General features: G+C 54.1%; 1 protein-coding gene across 23 annotated transcripts in view; it reads right to left on the bottom strand.

The window, feature by feature from the left end:
• Window positions 1–19,391, bottom strand: part of DYSF (dysferlin) — a 224,594-nt gene that overhangs the window by 95,286 nt on the left and 109,917 nt on the right. For all 23 annotated transcript variants that reach the window (XM_053890791.1, XM_053890801.1, XM_053890797.1 and 20 more), the window contains 7 exons: window positions 18,253–18,408; window positions 14,387–14,518; window positions 14,134–14,300; window positions 12,928–13,042; window positions 12,543–12,648; window positions 12,130–12,272; window positions 10,200–10,373 (listed from right to left, as the gene is read on the bottom strand). In XM_053890791.1, the coding sequence (XP_053746766.1) occupies window positions 10,200–10,373; window positions 12,130–12,272; window positions 12,543–12,648; window positions 12,928–13,042; window positions 14,134–14,300; window positions 14,387–14,518; window positions 18,253–18,408 (993 nt within the window). The remainder of the gene's footprint in view (window positions 1–10,199; window positions 10,374–12,129; window positions 12,273–12,542; window positions 12,649–12,927; window positions 13,043–14,133; window positions 14,301–14,386; window positions 14,519–18,252; window positions 18,409–19,391) is intronic.

Below are 19,391 nucleotides of genomic sequence, written 5' to 3'. Positions count from 1 at the left end.
CAAGCAGCACTCAGCAAATGGTGCGAGTGAGGTCAGTTTAAATCTTTCAACTCTCCAGTCTCGTGCTAAACAATACCTTCCTGCTTTAATCTGTTTTCTTTCAATTTGGAATCCATTGTCTTCTCTCTGCCATAGGACCTTTGCACGGGCTGTTCTCTCGACCTTGAATGTCCTCCCATGTGGGCTAACTTGAGCTCTTCCCTCAGCTCAGTCACCACTGAGGCCTGGATACTGCTGTGGTGGACATGTCTTCGGCCTCTCCTCACTTCTCTCCTGTATCCGTCTCTCCGTGTGTCCAGGCAAAGCACACACTCTCCTTTATCCCCAGCACCCAGCCTGGCATCAGGCACTTAGTAGTCACCCAGTGAAGATTTGTCACATAAAATGAATCACTGGCATTCCCTGCCCTAAGCCACGTGGGCAGCATTTAGGCCCTAGGTTCCAGGGGAAGGGTCTGGAAAGCGTACATCAGCTAGCACCCTGCTTCCCTCGGAAGGCTCAGAGTAAGATGCCAGCACAGAAAGAGCAAATGATAGGGACTCACCCCCCCCCCCCCCGAGGACGGAGCCATCTCTGGGGTGGAACAGAATGGAGTGAACCCTTGGAAGGCCCCATTCAGGAAAGCTTCCTGGAGGAGGGGAAAGAGAAGAGGTGCTGACTCAAGGGGAGCAGCAGTATGCTGGATGTGTGCCCCCCGCCACCCCCACCCCAGAGCTTAGAGGAAGCCTCAGCTAAAGGGCGAAGCTGGGGCAGGGCAAGGAAGGAGAGAAAGGCTGGCTGACTTCTGCTCCTGCTCAGAGCCCTGGGTGGAGAGAGCCAGGCTGCAGTGGCGGCTGACACTCCGCCTTCTGTCCACCCACCCTTCACCCCCACTCCACGCACTCACTCTTCCCCAGCCTCCAGGGCCGGGCCCTGGGCATTGGGTTTCCCACAGCCACATTCCTGCCTCCATAGCTCATGCCGATGCGACTCCCAGACTGTGGTCTGTGGCCACGCACTCCATCTTGGGGCTAGCTGTGTAAGGGATCCTACTGCTCGCCCAGGGGACTGGGTAGCATCCAACCCGCTGCTGCCCGGCTGGCGGCCACGGATCTCTGGAGGAGCCCGAGCTTAGGACCTTGAGGAGCTCTCTCCCTCTCAGATGGAGCGGGGCTGCCCCCGGGGGTCGCCAAAGGCAGCGGCCAAACCCACTTTACCTGCTGGGGACTCCTGCCCTAGGACCCTAGTGCGGCCACCACACCAGGAGGAGGCGGACAGGTTCTGGGAAAATAAGCAGCCTATGAAGGGGACCCCTCAGCCCACCTAAATTGGATACGAGACCAAGCGCCAGACCGCTAGTGTGTCTGGAATTCCTCCTGCACTGCTGCTTGTCTGTCACACACACACCTCCTCCCTTTGCCAGTGGTTCGATGCCTCATCCATACAGGGCCTAGACATCCAGCTCAGGAGCTCTAACACGGGGGCAGGACAGAGGGGCAAGAGCGGCGGTGGATGCAGCGGAAAGGCTGAGCAGAGGGCCTCTGGAGCTGAGCAGGCAGAGGACGGAGCCACCGCAGCCACACCATGGCAGTCAGGAAGCAAACAACGGAGCCTCGGTGGTACCTCAAGGGGGCTACAAGGGTACCCTCTACCCCATCAGAGTCAAGCAGGTGGGTTTCGGGGACCAGCTGCTCTCCTGGCTTCATGAGGAGGACCCAATTCCAATGCCTGATGGACCCAAAGAGCACAGGGACAGAGCTGTGGGGAAGGCTGCTATGATCGGGGCCCTTATCTCTTATGTAAACAGGATCAGGGGACCCCCCTCAGAGCAGCAAGTGCTGGAGCTGGCCTGCATAGCTCATAAGAGCAGATTCTTAAATCTTCAGGTGTATTGCAAGCCAGCCGTTAAACACAGCCATTTGTAACCATTATACCACATGCATTTATAACTACAGACATTTTTTTAGAAACAAAGATGATACTCAAACTCGTCACTTCGTAATGATTTTATGACCTTTGACTACTGTCCTGCTCCTGAGGTTACTTGCGCCTAGTGTATCTGTGGGCTGGAAATACTATCTAACCATCTGCTACTGCTCATCTCTTCCCGTCTCCACTCTCAGTGATGCCACATTGCTAGCTTGAAATCGGCCACAGCGGGGGTATGTACACCACGGAAACCAGCAAGTACTACAAACCAGGCTGAGTTTGTTTTTTGGATGTTTTTTCTGGAGAGCCAGCTGTTTAACACTGACCAGCACGCGCTACGGTGAAGTGCCAGGATCTCTTCTCCACTACCGGCTTTGCTAGGACATCCAAATAACAAACAACAGCATAGGAGCAGTATGCTATAAACGCTGCACGACCCCACCATTATCCACAAAATTTTTCGTAACACTCATGTGAGGAAACGCCGCTAGGACAATTATGACTTGCCTTCGCTGTACCTCAACTTGCCTATCCGTAAAATGGGAGTGATGATAAAACCTATCTCTTAGGACTGCTGGAAGGGTTAAAGGAGATGATGCACCAACAAGGCAGGGAGGCAATGCCTGCTCTAGAACAGCTGGTAAACGTTGTTCGGAAAGGGCCAGAGAGTAAATACACCTCTGCAGGACATATGGTCTCTGTTGCAACTACTCAGGCAACAACTCCTGCCATCATAGCAGGACAGCAGCCACACACCATGCCTACACAAATGAGCACGGCCATGTGCCAGTAAACCCCATCTATACAAGCCGGCAGAGGCCACACTTGGCTCGTAGGTTATGGTTTGCCAACGCCTGTTCTGTAAGGAGAGATTCTTATTTTTGCTGTGTTGTTCTTACCCCCATCTAGAAAGTGAAAAAGCTGGGGCCCAGAGAGGGTAAGGTCTTCCCTAGGATTGTACAGCAAATTAACTGGCAGAGCCAGGGCATCTCCCGACAGCCCCTCGGGGCTCTTCCCAGTTTCTGCTTCCCCATCAGAACTCGGCACCAGAGCAGGGCTCAGGGACAGGACAGGGCTGAGCGCCAAGTCAGGGCCTTGGGGAGCCCAGGGCCCACGTCACTGCCCTGGCTGCCCAGCCTCAGCTTCCAGGGAAACCCCACACAGGCTAGCAGGCCAGGCCAAAGGAGGGGAACGCTTTAAAAGAGGGAACTCGGGAACACAGACCTCCCTTCCTAATCAGGGCTGATTGCAACCTTAAGTAGAATAGCAGGCAAGGGTGCACCCCCGTTTAATTTACAGCTGGAGCCGAGGCTTGGAAGCAGCTGCAAAAATCCTTGCAAAACTACTGGCCGGCCCCTGGGGAGTTTGGGAATAGAATCAGGAAACCTGGAGAATCCACGATGCCACGTGTGGGCTGGCGCAAGCGTCTGCGTGTATGTGTGTGTGTGCGCGTATGCGTCCCTCTAGGCTTTCCGTGTCTCCCAACGTGGAGGCTGCAGAGAACGCTCAAGCGGGTTTTACCCAATGCCAGGGTGCCTCCGTAATCAGGGCCATAATCAGGTTCCAGTCTGTCTGGGATGGCCCTCCCTTATGCCTCTTTCCCAGCATGATTACACATAGTATAGGCAATAAATTATAAGGTCGCCCTAGCAATTGTGGATGCAGACCCCAGCGCATGGACCGTGACATGCATGGGGCACCAGACACATCTGCCCAGCTGTGACACACACGCCCCTCAGCACCCATGCATGCCTGTGTGCTGGCATTTTGTCTCAGGTACCCAAACATACAATTGGACCCTCAAGACTTCAGCATCCACATCTGGAGTGAGACTGATCCAAGGGTCCACCCATTTAAAGGAATTACCCAAATGGTCCTTCTGTGTGGGGCAGCAGAAGGCTCTTGAGCGGCCGGCCAGCCTTCTGTTAGCTCCCGCTAGCACAAAGCCAGGTAGAGAACAGGTGCTCAGCTACCATACTCAAAACATAGAATCCAGGGAACCTTGCAGCCACCTCCCCCGCCTGTGCAGATCAGTGGGGATTTTGATTACTTAATGAGGCAAACCCCTCTCACCTCCCAGACGCTGCCCCTGGTCAAAGCGCCCGCTCTGGGAACCGGGCCTGCATGCTCTGCGTACGGCATGGGCTTCATCCAGGTGCAGAGACGGCCCCTCCCCTCCCCACTCACATCTGACCTCCTTCTCAGCCAGCTCAAATCCCACATTGCTCCTCTCTGGCACCAGCCTTTCCCCAAGCTCCCCCACCCCCACCCCCAGCACTTCCGAGTCCCAGCTGCTCTTCTCTGCCCCTAGGCTTGGTCTGGGAATGCCTGTCTCTGTAGATCCTCTCCACTTCAGGTCAAGACTCAGGCTTCTGACAACCAACTGGAGGCTTCCAGGGCTGACGGCAGTTCTGCCAACTCCCCTCTAACTGCCCCAGGGAAGCTAAGCCACGTGGCTACACAACAGCCAAGAGCTCTAGCCAGCAGCCCAGGACCCTCCCTAGGACCCCACTCAAGGGCCCTCTCTAGGGGGAGGACATTATGCCTTAATAGGAATGGAGATACGAACTTGGGGAGAGAGGACAGAAGAGCCCATTGTCTGGCCTTGGTTCTAGAACTGACTCACGCTGGGCCACTAGGCAAACCCCTTCTCAGGTCTGTTTCTTCTGGAGTAATATGAGGGGCTCAGAGTTGTTCTAGAACAGCACTACTGTCCAACAGAACTTCCTGCAACGATGAAACTGTTCTAGAGCTACACTGTCCAAAATGGTAGCCACGAGCCAGGTGGGGCTATTGAGCACTTGACATGTGGTTGGTGTGACTGGGGAACTAAATTGTGTTCTTTTAATTACTTTAAATGTAAATTTAAATACTCACATGTGGCTAGTGGCTACTGTATTAGACAGTGCAGTTCTGGAACCTCAGTCTCCCCAACTGGAAAATGGGTATAATAATAGAATCCAGTCTTCTGGGGTCACTGTGAGGATAAAATGAGACAATGTATATAAAGCTCTCAGCCTGATCTTTAGCACACGGTAAAATGGGTTTTAGTAATTTTTATCCTCTTTGGGGTCCTAAATTCCCTTGAGAATTGGAGGAAACCGTGAACCTTATGTCAGAATTTACACACCACAGACACACATGTGCACGTACATGCACATCACACACGTGTACACGCATACGTGCACATACATGTCACACAAGCACATTGCGCACATATTGTATGTGCACACACATCATCCACGTGCTTACACATCACATCCGCACACCCACAACCATGCATCCAATTTCAAAGGGACCCAAAGCCAGGTGGAGAGTGCCTTTCGAACATGAAAGCTCCTTCCAGCTCTAAAAATCTCCAAGGCTATGAGCACATGTTGCCGAGTCCCCATCTCCTTCCCTCCTGCCCAGGCTCAGGCATTTCAGAAAACCCTTCCTAACCCTCGGGGCCAAGCACAGAGGCAGGGCTCTGGAAAAATCCTTGCACATGGAGGGCAGGCCCAGGGCAAGGGCGACAGGATGGATTCCGTGAGCTCATCCCAGCAGCCGTCACCAGAGTTCCCAGAGAGGCTGGTGGCGTCGGGAAGGGGTGCCTGGGTGGGAGCCGGCGGTGGCGGCAGCAAGGGGTGTGGGGCGAGGAGAGGGAGGCTGGATGGAACGCGTTATAATAGCAGCTTTGTGCTCTGCTTCCCAGCTCCCTGGGAACGCCAGGAAGATTATGAAACCGGTGTCTTTGGGAATGCCAGGATATTAGCTGGAAAAAGAATAATACGAAAATAAAATAATGCTCGGGATGGAGACAGCAGACGATTAGCAGACGGAGCCAGGGCCTCCCGCTCCATGGAGGGAGCCAGGCTTGGCCCCAGCAGAAGGTTTCAGGGAAAGGCTGCCCGTGCTAATGAGCAGACAGGGCCTGCCTTCCAGCAAGATGTCTTCAGGAGGGAAACTGGCAGGCAAGGCTCGGCCTTCTGGTGGACCTGTGGGCCAGGAGAAGGATGGTAGGAGGCAAGGGGGCGCCACAGGCCTGGTGCTTGGGCCCAGACAGCCAGAAATGTCAGATTACCAGGGAGTCCACCCGGCCACCACCCACAGCTCTTCCCTGGACTCCTTCAAGGTCTGCCTCCCAATGTCCTTCCCTAAGAAGCCTCCCTCACTAGACACCATCATTCTGGAATGACTCTCATTCTGCCCTCCAGCACGTCAAAGATGCAGATCCTATGGGGTTTATTTGTACTCACATGTGAATGCCTCTCTTCCTAATCAGACGAGAGTTCCCCGTAGGCCAGGCCTCCATCATCAGATCAGGGGATCATTAGAAGTAAAAATCACTTTTCTCCCACCAAGGAGCAAGGAGAACATGTCATCATACCCTGTCTCCCTCTCTAGGACCCTGGCCACACACCTTCCCCAAATAATGGATACACTCCGCCTCTCTCTGAAAGGCATCTAAAGGGGCGCCTGGGTGGCTCAGTCGGCTAAGCATCTGACTCTTGATTTTGGCTCAGGTCATGATCTCACTATTCGTGAGTTGGAGCCCCACGTGGAGTCCTGTGTACACCCCACTACCAGTGCAGAGCCTGCCTGAGAGTCTCTCTCTCCCTCTCTTTCTCTGCCCCTCCCCTGCACGCTCTCTCTCTCTCTCTCTCTCTCTCAAAATAAATAAATTTTTAAAAAACATGAAGGAAAAAAAAAGGCATCCAAGTAGGGAAGGAGGGCGATGTGACCACGCCCCTCACCTTCCTCAGGCACAATGTACTTCACATCTTCTACTCAGAGATGGTCCTTGGACCAGCAGCACTGGCATCACCCAGAGTCCTCTTAGAAATGTAGACTCTAGGTTCACCCAGACTTGTAATCAAGAGTGTGCAACAAGGCCGCCATATTGCTCCTACGTTGACTAAGGCTGAGAAGCACTAAAGACGTGCCATGTGGTTTTTCCTTACAATGACTCTAGGATGCAGTGACTTTCCCAGGTGAGGTAACAGAGTCGCTGAAGGGATAAGTAACCTGTCCACAGCTAGGAAGCAGAGAAGGCAGAATCCAAACCAAACCTGCTCCCCTGAGAAGCCTCACCTATCCCACCATGCTCTCACCAGGCGAATCAGCAGACAAAAGTAACCAGCAGGTAAGGGCAGCACCCAGGACGGTAGCTGGGTCCTGGCACCCAGAGATCCCTACCATCTGCTCCCATGATGCAGGGTGGACTTTAGCCCCCATGCCTTGCTGGAGCATCAGTATGTCCCAGGACGAAAGACAGCAGGTTCAGGGCAGGAGCACATAAAAGTGGCCATGGAGGAGTGTGTGTGTGTGTGTGTGTGTGTGTGTGTGTGTGTGTGTGTGTGAGAGAGACAGAGACAGAGACAGAGAGAGTGTGTTTGTGTGCATGTATGAGTATGTGTGCGCATGTGTGTGTGTGCATGTGTGAGTGTGAGTGTGTGTGTTGTGTGCTGATGGAGGTTCGATTCACTAAAGTAGAGTAGTCTAGATAGTTACCATCAAATGGGCCTGTGGCCCTGTCCAAATGCTGGCCACACCTAAAGACTTTCCAAAACTGTGTCCTCCAACTCCAGGTCTGTGGGATCCAGCCTCTCCAACCACTGTCTGCCTCTGGTTCTCTATGTCAGCCAAGTTCCCCCAGGACTCAGAGGGCTTCCCTATGTTGGTTTCTTCTGCATATCACAGGCAGGTCACATCTGCTTCACAATCAACCACCTCCCCATGTCTGTTGCCTTGACATTTGATTTCAATGCTCCCTCACGACATTTTCTCCCACATAAAGAATAAACGGATTGGTTTCTCCATGTCTGGGAAGTACCCCCCTTCATTCTCCCAGTCACCGAGCCATGAAAGCTTGGCAGTGGGTCCCCAGCCTTGTTCCTCTTCTTCCCCCAGATCCTGGCCAGCCCGGAACCCATCCACACTTCCGTCCATGTGTCTCTGGCTACCTCTGGCCTTGCGTTCTCTCTCCCACGGCCCTGGCCTCCCTGCCCTAAGCGGCCCGGCCAGCGGCTGCCAGGTCCGCCTTCTTCACACAGCACTTAACCATGTGTGTCAGACTTGCCAGGGCCAGCCATGAACTCATCGCAGCCCCAGGCCCACCACGCCCACCCCATGGCCCAGCAATGGGAGAGGCCCTACCACGCACCCAGCAGAGACTCTGGGCCCATCTGACCCTCTCCAAACTCTGCCACTATACTGCCCTCTACTGCCTCCCCTAGCTCCCACCCCAGATGGTCGCCTCATCCCAGATCACTAATCAAGGTTCCTGATGGTCTCTACTCTTCCACCCCCAATCATCCTCCGTGACTACTTGATTAATGGCCCTGAAGCCCAGCTCTGACCAGAGCACTCCTCTGCTCAACAATCCACACTGGTTCCCTACTGCTCATTGAACAGAGTCCTGTGGCCATCATCAAAAGCTCTTTGCCCAGCACTGTTTGGGGTTTTTTTTTTTTTCCTTTCCAGGTGCTCTTCTCCCCATCCTGGTGGTGCTGTCGACTACAGAAAAGGGGCATGACTGAAGTGGCCAATCAGAACATTCCATTCTTCACCTTCAGGCTGGCAGGGGCACATGACCAAGACAGCTAGTTAGTCACACACGACACTGTCACAGCATCAGGATGAAAATAGCACTCTCCTCTCTGGGGCCTCCAACTGTGAGGAAAACAGAGGATGCCGGGTGGGCTGTGCTATTTTACCTACCAGGACTTTGCCGGCTATAAAGTTGGTGTCAGTCTTTTTTGTGGGCACCATCTTTGTTACCACACAGAGTGAGGCAGTGTGAGAATGAGGCCAAGACAGAGGCAGATGTCAGAAACAGAGTCCTGCCAGGCTTAATGCCTGTTTGGCCTCTTGGGCTCTCCCATCAATCTGAGCCCTTGAACTCCTTTTCTCTCTTTAACCCATTTCATTGAGTTTCTGTTCACCTTGGGGTGCCCGCCCAGCCTTCTCAGACATGGCCCTGACTCAGTTCTGCCACAGAGGCCTTTATTCTCCCACCCCTCAGCTGGAGCCACAAGACCACCCCCAGGCCCTGCCTTGCGCCCAAGCCAGGCCCTCTCTGACAGGACAAAGAGAGTCAATGGACACCAGCCCTGCCCTACAAGCCCTCCAGCTGTGGCTGCTCCAGCTGGGGCAGCAGTTTCCTCCCACCCAGGCTGAGCACAAGCCCAGCAGCCCAGAGCTCTGCCGTCTCCTTTCAGCCTCCCCGCAACTTGGCCCCAAGACATCATCAGACATCCAGCATTATCCAGCCCCCAGAAGGTGTCCTCTCCCATACTGCCACCTGGCCCACCATCAAGGCCCGAGAGGGCTGTAACCCCTCTCGGGACACTGCCAACTTCACCTCCTCTCCCTGATTCCATCCCATCAGATCCTGGGCCTGTCCTCTGTACTCCCTGGTTCAAGGCAAAGACCCACTGCTCCTCACTCAGACCAAATCCTCATGTACATGTGCACATGCACACACACACACACACACACACACACACATGCACACACACACAACTGGTGCACATGTCAGCTATAGAAGCTGGTGGGACCTGTTCCCTGAGTCACAGCCCAAAGCCCCAGGGGGTGGGCAGTCCTGGCTAGATTTCAGAAGAAGGGTCTCTGACTCTGTATCTCCTCCCACCTCCAGAAATCCCCAGGCCAAAACAGAGCGGAGAATGGCCCTACTCAGACTAGCCAGGAAGGGTCTGCTCATCTTTTGGGGGAACACATCAGCCAGACCCTAGGTAACCTTGAGCTGCCCCAATGTGACCTGCTCCAGAAAGTGTGCTCTAAGGCAGAAAGCCAGCCTGAGGACTCAGTTTCTGAGGTACATCTCTCCCCCAGAATTCCCAGGGATGCCATGACACGGCTTCTGTCCAGCCAAGGAGCACTCGTGTCCAACCAAGGACATTCAGGGGTTATTAGACCTCTCTGGCTACTCCCTGGGGTGAGGCCAAAGCCTCCCAGACCCACCCTGCAGCAGCCAGCCTCTTCAAGAAGAGCCAGGTCCCTCGGCTCTAGCCATAGGTCAGACCGAGACCCTCTCTGCCTGCTCCCAACTTGACTACACAAAGCAGCAGTGGATCTCCCAGTGCCAAGAAGGGAGCCATTTTATTTTAGGAGCACACCCAGACTGCCATCTACTTTCCCCACAGGCAACCCTAAAGGAACTGTGTAGCCAAGGTGACCAGCCACTGTTCCATCTGAAGTGCTATCCCGGGGGCTCCTACTTCAGCCCTGAACAGCCCTGGAAAGCAAGTTGCACCCCGCTGACCCACCACAGGCCAGGGACAACGTACCAGAGCCCCCTCGAGGGCAAACACGGCCGCAGGCCCTGTCTTCTCCAGGGGCTCCATGCGGCGGCGCCAGCGGCGGCGGCGGAAGGCATCCGTCTTGCGGTACTCCAGGTGGAACTTCCAGCCAAAGAGCGAGGCGTACTCCCAGCCCTCGCCCTCCGCCTCTGCCTGCCTGTGCTGCATGGGAGAGAACAGGGCAGGCTCAGGCACTGCTTGGAGGCTTGCAAGGAGTTCTTGGGCTGGACTCCTGCTATGCCTCTCTGGCTTGCCCTCCAGGAGTCCCCACCCGCTCCACACCAGCACCCTCCAGGTGGGAAAACCTGGGAGGGCTACCTGGAGGAGGGGGGCTCTTACCAGCTTCTGCAATGACAAGAGCCTGAGTCCGAAAATCAGGAGGGGAAGAGGCTCCCCGGGTTGTGGGGACCCAAGGAACCAGAAAGGGAAGGTCGACTAAAGCAGTGCTGAAAACACTCGGCTTTGGGTTTGTTTGTTTACTCAGATTAAGAATGGATTTCATGGATCCAAGGTTTTCTTGTCATTTCCTTTTTCTTCTTCACCTCCCAGCTTATAAAAATAGAAGCGGGTAAATGAAGATTCTGTTTCCCGACTCCAGGCTCTTTTTCCTTAGGCTAGACCTAGGTCAGCTGTGGAGGTACCCCGCCCCCACATTTCCTCGAGGGGACCCTTTCCCAGACCTGGAGAGAGACTTGGAAGTCCCTTCCTATTCAGCTGGTGACCTGAGAGACTGCCCTCTGGTACGCCTCAGGCTCAGGCTATGAACTAAGCAGTAAGTTCCTGTCCTAGAGGGCAGCTGGACTGGGGGAGCCACGCTGCCTGACACGGTTCACCTCTGTCCCCTGGGTGCTCCTACAGGGAGAGCTGAGTCTGTCTGGTTCATGGCACCAAAAATGGTTTGTTGCCTCAAAACCTTGCTTCTCCCTGGACCCAGTGACATACTTGTCTAGATTCTCTGTGCCCAAAGAGAAAGGAAGAAATTTGGGTGATGCCAAAGGCTACTTTTGGACTGGGGGAGGCCTGGTTCTTGGACCAAAATTCAACTGCGTGCTTGGGAAGGAAGAACACAGAGCAAGAGGCCCCAGGGAAGGCAGGCACTGAGGCTGTGCAGCACCTGGGCATCTGCAGGACTCTAGGAGCAGGTGCATGTGCTGTGTGCACTCATGTGTCCACTCTACGCCTCTGTGCTGTGGGTATACGGGCATGCCTGTGGACATGTGTACTTGCACTGTGTACACATCCCCTGGTAAATGCTGAGGGAGCCCACCGAGGCCACTCTCCCAGCTGGCACACTCACACGATGCATACGTCCTCACCTACCAGCTCCAGCGGCCCCCTTCTCCAGGGAACTGCCCATGCTGAAGGAAGCAAGCCCCATGGGGAGGGTGCGTCCCTCAGCCCAGCCCCAGCAACCCCAGCCGATGACACAGCTAAGAGGCTACAAACCCCAGCCCCCTTGCCTCCAGGTGAGAATGATTTTCTGCTGCTCCAAGGGGCACCCCTCCCCAAGCCACAGCTCAGACCAAAACTGACTTGGCCTAAGACCACATCTTTGCTCCCAGCACTCCTGAGAGCACTGCTTCCGTAAACTACCTGCAGCCAAACCTGTGCTCAGACCCTGCCTCTAGGACACGCAGCCACAGCCAGAGTCTGGCTATGCCTTTGTACCTCCAGGTCTTGTGCAATTCCAAGTGCATCTCCTTGCGTAGTCATGGGCATCTGGCTGTGAGCATCTGGACAAGCATGGGAAGATCTGCATGTGCACTGTGCACGTGCTGGGTGTGATCTGTGAGCATCTCGAGGGAGCTCATGTGCCTTATACGTGTCCTGAGCACACACGCGTGTGTCTGTGCACACATGTGCCCAGCTGGCCTCCCCCAGCCAGGGCTTCATCCCACCCACCACCTAGTGGGCTCACCCTCTTCAGTGCCTCCATCTGGCTGAGGTCCCTCCTGCGCAGGCGGACCCAGCGCCGTCGACGGTGCGTGTAGTACATCTTCTCAGCAGGAACCCAGTGCTTTGGCTTCCGATCCGGGGGGATGGGGATACTGTACTCCCAGCCTGGGGGAAGGGCACCTGTCAGTCATTGCCCGGCCATTCCCCATCTCTCCAGAGGCTCTCTCTCCCTCTGGGGCACACTCACAGGCTCATGACTGACCACCGACTCTTAATTTATAGCTACAAGTATGGGCTGATCTAAGAAGTCCCCTGGATGAAGCAGCCCATTGAAGGCCGGTGCCCCGGGGCAAAAGGCCCTGCACTCAGCTGTCCCACCAGCACACCTCTTGATCTTGCTGGGGTGGGTCCCATCGGGCCCCATGTGCTGCCCACCTTGCTCATCAACGGCCCGATTGAGGTCCGTGGACCACTCTTCATCTTCCCACTTCCAGCCCAGGGGGCACTCAATGTCATCCTTGGGAAGCACCTTCTCCCCATTCTAGGACAGGCAAGTGTGAGAAGAGACATGTATCAGCAGGGAAGCAGAAAAGATGCAACTTGACAACATACATCCCTGAAGCCCCAGGTGCCACTCCAGATCAGCATCCTACCCACACTGGTTCTCACACTGTTTCTCTGGAAACCAGAGCATGAAGCTGGGGACTTGGGAACAGGAGAGAAAATGTCCCATCTCCTCTGAGCCACAGGACCCTCCTGAGCCCAAATATCCAGGACCCCAGGAAAGCAAATGCCACCTGCCCCTGGAGCACCCACTTACCACATCCGTGTAGTTGTCACTCATGTAGATCCACTGGCCTCCAGGGAGCCGGGTCTGGTTCTCAAACACCTCCTCCACAAAACTCAGGTGGCCCGCGTCAATGTCATAGAGCAGGCTGGAGGGGGGGAAGGGTCAGAACCTCCCCACCCATCCCCACCTCCAGCAGAGTACCCCAAGGCCTTGGCCAAGCTTCCCGCCATCAGCCTCACCCCACCAACAACAGGGTAAAGAGAAGAGGGAAAGGAGGGGCAGAGGGTCAAGGGGAGAGAGCAAAAGGGGATGCAGGGATACCTAGAGACACTCATAGACAAAAGAATATACCACCACCCAAGATAAAGAAAAAGACATCAAAAGAGAGAGAGAGGGCTGAAGACACCAAAAGCCTGGTGGGTGTTGAAGCTCAATAGATAGATAGTTGTTGAAATGGAAAATGTCATCAAGCTGTATGCTTAAGAATTGCATGCTTGAGATAATATATATTACACTTCAATTTTTTTAAAAAAAGTAAAAAAAAAAACAAAAAGAAAGAAAGAAAGAAATCCAGTTGTTGAACGTCAAACAGGAAAAGAGAAAGGAGAAAGAGAGAAAGGACAGTGATACAGAGAGACCGCCTTGTTCTGAGAGGCACTTAAAAGAGAGAGGAGGGACCTCAGGCATGGGAAGGGTTGACACAGAGAGGAAGAAACAGGCTGTGACCTCTTGGAGAAGAAGGTTGCAACCAATGGAGGCAAATTCAAATGGAGGCCAACTTTAGTTTAATAATAAAGGACTTTCTTGGGTCGCCTGGGTGGCTCAGTCGGGTAAGCGTCTGACTTTGGCTCAGGTCATGATTTTGCGGTCCGTAGGTTTGAGCCCCACATCGGGTTCCATGCTGACAGCTCAGAGCCTGGAGCCTGCTTCATATTCTGTGTCTCCCTCTCTCTCTGCCCTCCCCCCAGCTCTCTCTTTCTCTCTCACTCTCTCTCTCTCTCTCTCAAAAGCAAATACACATTAAAAAATAATAATAATAATAAACAATAAAGGACTTTCCAATTGTTAGAGCCCTTCCAGAAAAGAACGGCGCCTCGCCAGCCCCTGGCCCTGGAAGAGTTCAAGTGGAAGTCCCCACTGCCAGCATAGGGGTGGTAGAGCAATTAATAGCACTGTAGCCTTTCGGAGAAAGGACCAGAGCAGAGGGGTCCCCCAGCCTCCCTGCCCGTGACTCACGTCTTCTCTGGACACACGAACCAGTCTCCAGCCCAGGTCCAGCCGGCCGAGGGGCGGAAGCTATCTTTGGGTAGCTTAATCTTTCCCGTGACATCAGAAAACTTGGGGTAGGTGAGGCCTGTTGTGCCCCAGTTCCCAACCAGGGCCAGTTTGGTCTGGTTCTCATACTGGAGAGCAAGCAATAAAGAGAAGTGAGGGGGTCCAGCACAGCTTGGGGCACGGAGGGCAGGCAGGGCAGGCCAGCAGCACTCACCGTTTCAGCAAAGACGGACAGCTTTCCCTCAGCAAACTGGTTGAACTCCTTCTCATCCACAGAAAGCCCAAACCAGAGCTTCACCCGTATCTGCACTGGCATCCGGGCTCCAGGAACGCCCTCCATTGGATACTAGGTACCAGAGAAGGACAGAAACCCATGATTCCCTTTAGGATCAGGATGTCCCAACTGAGACAGGGGTTTTGGGGGGGGAAGGCGGGGGGTCCTCCAGGACTGGACATATTGGCCTGACACCCACTAGACATATGTCCTGTTGGAGGAATTACCAGAATTTCACAGAAAGAGAAGATATAAATTTTTTTTGAAAATTCTTAATGTTTATTTATTTTTGAGAGAGACAGACAAAGCACGAGTCAGGGGAGGGGCAGAGAGAGAGGGAGACACAGACCCCGAAGCAGGCTCCAGGCTCTGAGCTGTCAGCACACAGCCCAACGTGGGGCTCAAACCCACAGACTGCAAAATCATGACCTGAGCCGAAGTCGGACCCTCAACCGACTGAGCCACCAGGTGCGCCAGGAATGTATAATTAAGAAGGCCTCTCCCCACCTGCCAAGATTCCTCCCCGCCAAAGAGGACTATCATCCGCACCTAGGCGATCTTTGCTAAAATTAGCCATGCCTAGATAGACCAGGGTCCCCCATTCTCCCCTCTCCCACCACATCCCATTTCTGTTTCTTCTAGAGTAACACTGCTCAATGGAACATATAACATTTCCGTCACAATGAAAATGGTTTATACCCACATGGTCTAGTCTGGTAGCACTAGCCCCTTGTGGCTGGTGACTGAACACTTGAAATGTAGCTGCTGTGACCGAGGAACCAAATTTTTAGTTTTATTTCATTTTAATTAATTTAAATGTAAATAGCACCTTATGGCCACCATATTGGAAAGTGCAGTTCTACTATGTATCTCTAAAGGAGATAACAACGATCCAGGTCTGGAAGGGGAGGAGGTTAAAGCTTCCTCCTTAATTTTCAGTTTGTTTGGGATGGGGGGTTGTGTTTTTGTTATTTTTGTCTTGGCTCGATGTCAGTGTGTCATCTGATAGCCCTATCCTTTCAAGCGCTTATCAGCATGTTAACCACTAGGCACTGGTCCTCAATTGCTTATTATCCTGAAACTTTCAGAAGCTCTGCCAAAATGGAATAACCACAACAACCCAGCATAAAACATTTATTCTCCACAACTACTTCCCTGTTTGATTGAAATCAACGGTCAGATATGGCCTGAGGAACAGAAGTTCTCACTCTTAGAACAACACCCTGTCTCTTATAGGAAGTAGCACATTAAGTACCTAGGTTTCGTGAGCATGAGCCTGGAGGGGTATCTCCTCCTCCGCAATGGGGTGGGGGCTGAATGAGAGGAGAAGGGAGTTTTGATGGGTTCAGAAGAGGAAAGGGGGGGCCGAGGTAAGAGGTCCGCAACAGGTAGAGGAGGCCTACACCCCAGGAAGGAGAGCCCAGGCCATGGAAAGGGATCAGAAAGGGGTGCAGGGCATGCCACGACAATGATGGTCTCACCCTTCACCCGGTCTCTCTGCTTTTGGTTCATCCGTGGTAAAGCCTGGAGGAGGGCCTGACCCCACATGTCACCCCCTGGAAACCTCCCATGACTGTTGGCTTCAGCTGTCCCCTCCCTGGGGTGGTTAGTGGCCTTTTTCCCTCCAAACCACGAGCCCCAGGGAGATGGCAGGAATGCCTGACCCTCCCTTCCCCCTTCCAACCCCAGTCTCTCCCCTGCCCTCCCCTAGACGGGGCCAGCCTGCCGGACCCAAAATAGCAACAGCAAATAAAGAAATGTCTAGTTTGGGGCTCCTCTCCCTCTCTACTGGTGCTCATTTTTTCCAACTTTGGTTTAAGTTAAGAAACACCAATGTTTTCTTGGTCTCTACTTGCTGCCAACATTTTTGTAGAGCTTGCTCAGGAGCTACTGGCGGGGCTCATAAACTCAGTGGGGAAGACTTCGAGAAACAATTCTATATCTTTTTTTTTTCCTTCCTTTCTTTTTTTTTTTTTTTTTTTTTTTTTTTTTTTTTTTTTTTTTTTTGCTTGGAATCAGGGAAAAATGTTCAGTTTGTGTTTCCCCAAAGACGCAGGGCCGAGAGGTCAGAGCCTGAAGCTCATCCTGTTCAAGTACATCCCCACCTGCACTCTAGCCAGACAACCCTTCCTGGTTAGCCCCGCTCCGATGTGGCAGCTCCTTCACTTCCTTTCCCTTCTGCCCTGCTAGGAGAGAAGCTGGCTTAGGAGGGATGCAAAGCAGGATGCTAGGAGGTTAGGACAGCACAGGGAACATGCCCCAGGTGGCACGTATGCAGGTGAGAGGGGGCAGCCCACTGCCTGACACCTGCCCACTCTCTCTCTAGGCAAAGCTGGCCTCCCCAGTGACCCCAAGTCCAGGTATCTACTCATCTCTGCCTTTATGTCGGCCTCCAGTCGTGCTGGTGGAGCCTCCTCTCCCCAGGGAGCAAGGGAGCTCCACGGGGGAGAAAGGGGAGAAGAGCGGAGAGAAACGGACATTCATGGATCACACCTCGTTCCAGCAAGATCCATGGCCTGCATCACCTAACTGAATCCTGAAAACCTGTGAAGTGGGCAGTCTCCTGCTCATTTTACAGGTCAGAAGACCGCCAGCAGTTCAGGGAGGTTAGGCAACACAGGATTCCAGCCAACCCCGTGACCTGTCCACACACACTGTGCCGTTGAAGCCTGTCCTCTCTACCGACCCCAGGGGGTGACAGGAATGACTGGCCAATACGTGAATGGGTTGACCAACAGCCACTGAGAGGTTTGAGGCTAAGGCTAACCAACAATGAGTGGCTGGAAGAGGCGAGGCAGGTGCCGGTCCTAGTGTGGATAGAAGGAGGGGCGGGGGAGAGAAGGCTGAGAGCAAGGGGCTGGGGCAGATGGGCCAGGCTGGGAAGAAGGCCAGATGGCTTATAATTCCAACAGAACCATCTGGAGTGAGCAGTGAGTGGCAAGGGGCAGGCCTGCCTTCCAGGGCTACTCTTCCTCTGGCAGGACAGCCTCAGTGACAGCCCTTCTAACAGGGACTCTCCCCTCAGACCCGGGCAGTCATGGCACAGGAAGGGATTTCCCTGAATTGTGTCCTGGCCACCAGGCCACAGTATATCCCAACCAAAGCAGCCTCGGCTCTCTGTTCCCACATTAACCTAGAGAGGAGGATGGGGGTCCTCAGGCACCTGCTCACATCCCTGTCACTCAGCCCAAGGCTGGCCAGTCAAGAAGACGGACAGGGTGCAAGGATGGGGGTTGGAGGAGGAGGAAGGGGAGGAGAGGTGCAGACAGGACAACATGAAGGGTACTGGATTACTCACCCCCAGCTCCCTGAGGGGCCAGAGCCTTAGGCACACTCGATGCCCAAACACCAGCCTTCCCACAGGGAAGAACTTGAATCTGAGCATGATCCCAGCTGGAGTCAAAGCACTCGGGCAGAGCATTGAGGTCTCTACCAAGGCTCTTACAGGTTGGGGTGGGGGCTGAGAGCTGAACCCCTCTCCCAGAGGTCTGGCTGGGGAGATCGAGAACAGCCTTGGGAGTCAGCCCCTCCCAGACAGCCAGGGGGCGGAGGGGCACAGACCCTGTCTCACTCATTCCTAGCACCTCCGATTCCAGCTCCCACCTGCCAACTTTCTAGACCAGGTGTGTGGGGTCTAGGGACTTGGTAGGGGAGAGACAACAGAAAATGGTTTTACACAAAGCCCTCGGCCCCTTCTGAGACTCAAGCCTAAAGACTCAGTTAGATGGAGAACAGGAGGGGACATGGAACAGGAAGGGGACAACCTGGGAGAAAATACGGTCACGACTTGAGAAAAAAGAACCCACTTTCAGAAATATCGTCTGCAGCTTCCCACAATTCTTGCCACAGTAGTTGGGACCCCGCCGGGAGAAGAGGATCTCGTGGGCGGGCACCCGCTGGTACGCCACTCGCTTGTCTCCCTGCAGCATCCAGATGATGATGTCGGGCAGGCTGTTCTGGGGCTGGAGAGAGGACGGCAGTCAGGGTGGGGAAGACCCACGCCCCACAGTCCACCCTGAGACACCCAAGCCTCTCCTCCCAGCTTCCAGCTCTCCCACCACCCACCCTCAAGAGTGGCCCACCCCTTGACCTCCCAGGGCCAGCTGGGCACCTCTGTCTTCAGCAGCTATGAGCCCCCAGGGACAGGGCATGAGGCTGCGTCCGCTCACATCAGGAGCCTGCCAAAAATTCACTGAGCTGAGTCCACATTTTCCGGGAAGAGACACTCCTGCCTGGAGCCGAGAGCTTATGTTCTTAGATCTCCCTCCCCTGGGTAGATAGATGCTTCTTGGCGGGGGCAGAGATTGGAGGATTTGATTTGACTCAAGAAATGACATCATACTTAAGATGCTACCCTTCTTCCTCACCCCCAAGAATAGCAGCAAATCCATAGCTGTGCCCCTTCCCCAAGGACACTCCCACCCTCCTCTCTCTAATAGCAGGGACTTGTGGGGTCTGGTCCTTTTCTGGGCTTAGTGACATTAGGCTCTGAAAATGGCGACTAGCCCGGAACAAAACTGCAAGGCCCTGAGCCCCTCAGAGCCACTAACTATGAGTGAGAACCACTGGGCACAGCCCATCTGCTTCCAAGGTTGGTGAGCAAAGTGTGCTCAGTGAGGTGGCGCTGGGCCTCTAACCAGGGCCACGGCTGACAGCTGATGCTCCTAGAGCCTCGCTGGGCATTTCCCAGCTGCACTCCCTCCCTGCAGCAGAGATAGGCAGCCCCACTTGCCAGGTGAGGAAATTCAAGCTCAAAGAGGGTAGGAGCCAACCAGGTTCCTCTGACTCCAAATAATGGTTCCTAACCACTCTCCCAGCGTGATGCCAGCACAGCGGCAGCTGCAGTGCTCCTGGGAACTTGCTAGAAATGCAAATTCTCAGGCTCCACCCCAGACATGCAGGATCAGACAGGGTTTACAACCTGTTTTAACAAGCCCTTCAGAGG

The sequence above is a fragment of the Panthera pardus genome, unplaced genomic scaffold (assembly GCF_024362965.1).
Source record: "Panthera pardus isolate Hobbes unplaced genomic scaffold, ASM2436296v1 HiC_scaffold_25, whole genome shotgun sequence".
Lineage (NCBI taxonomy): Eukaryota > Metazoa > Chordata > Mammalia > Carnivora > Felidae > Panthera > Panthera pardus.
The sequence above is the reverse complement of the archived record's forward strand: the minus strand, read 5'-3'. Positions and strand labels throughout refer to the sequence as shown.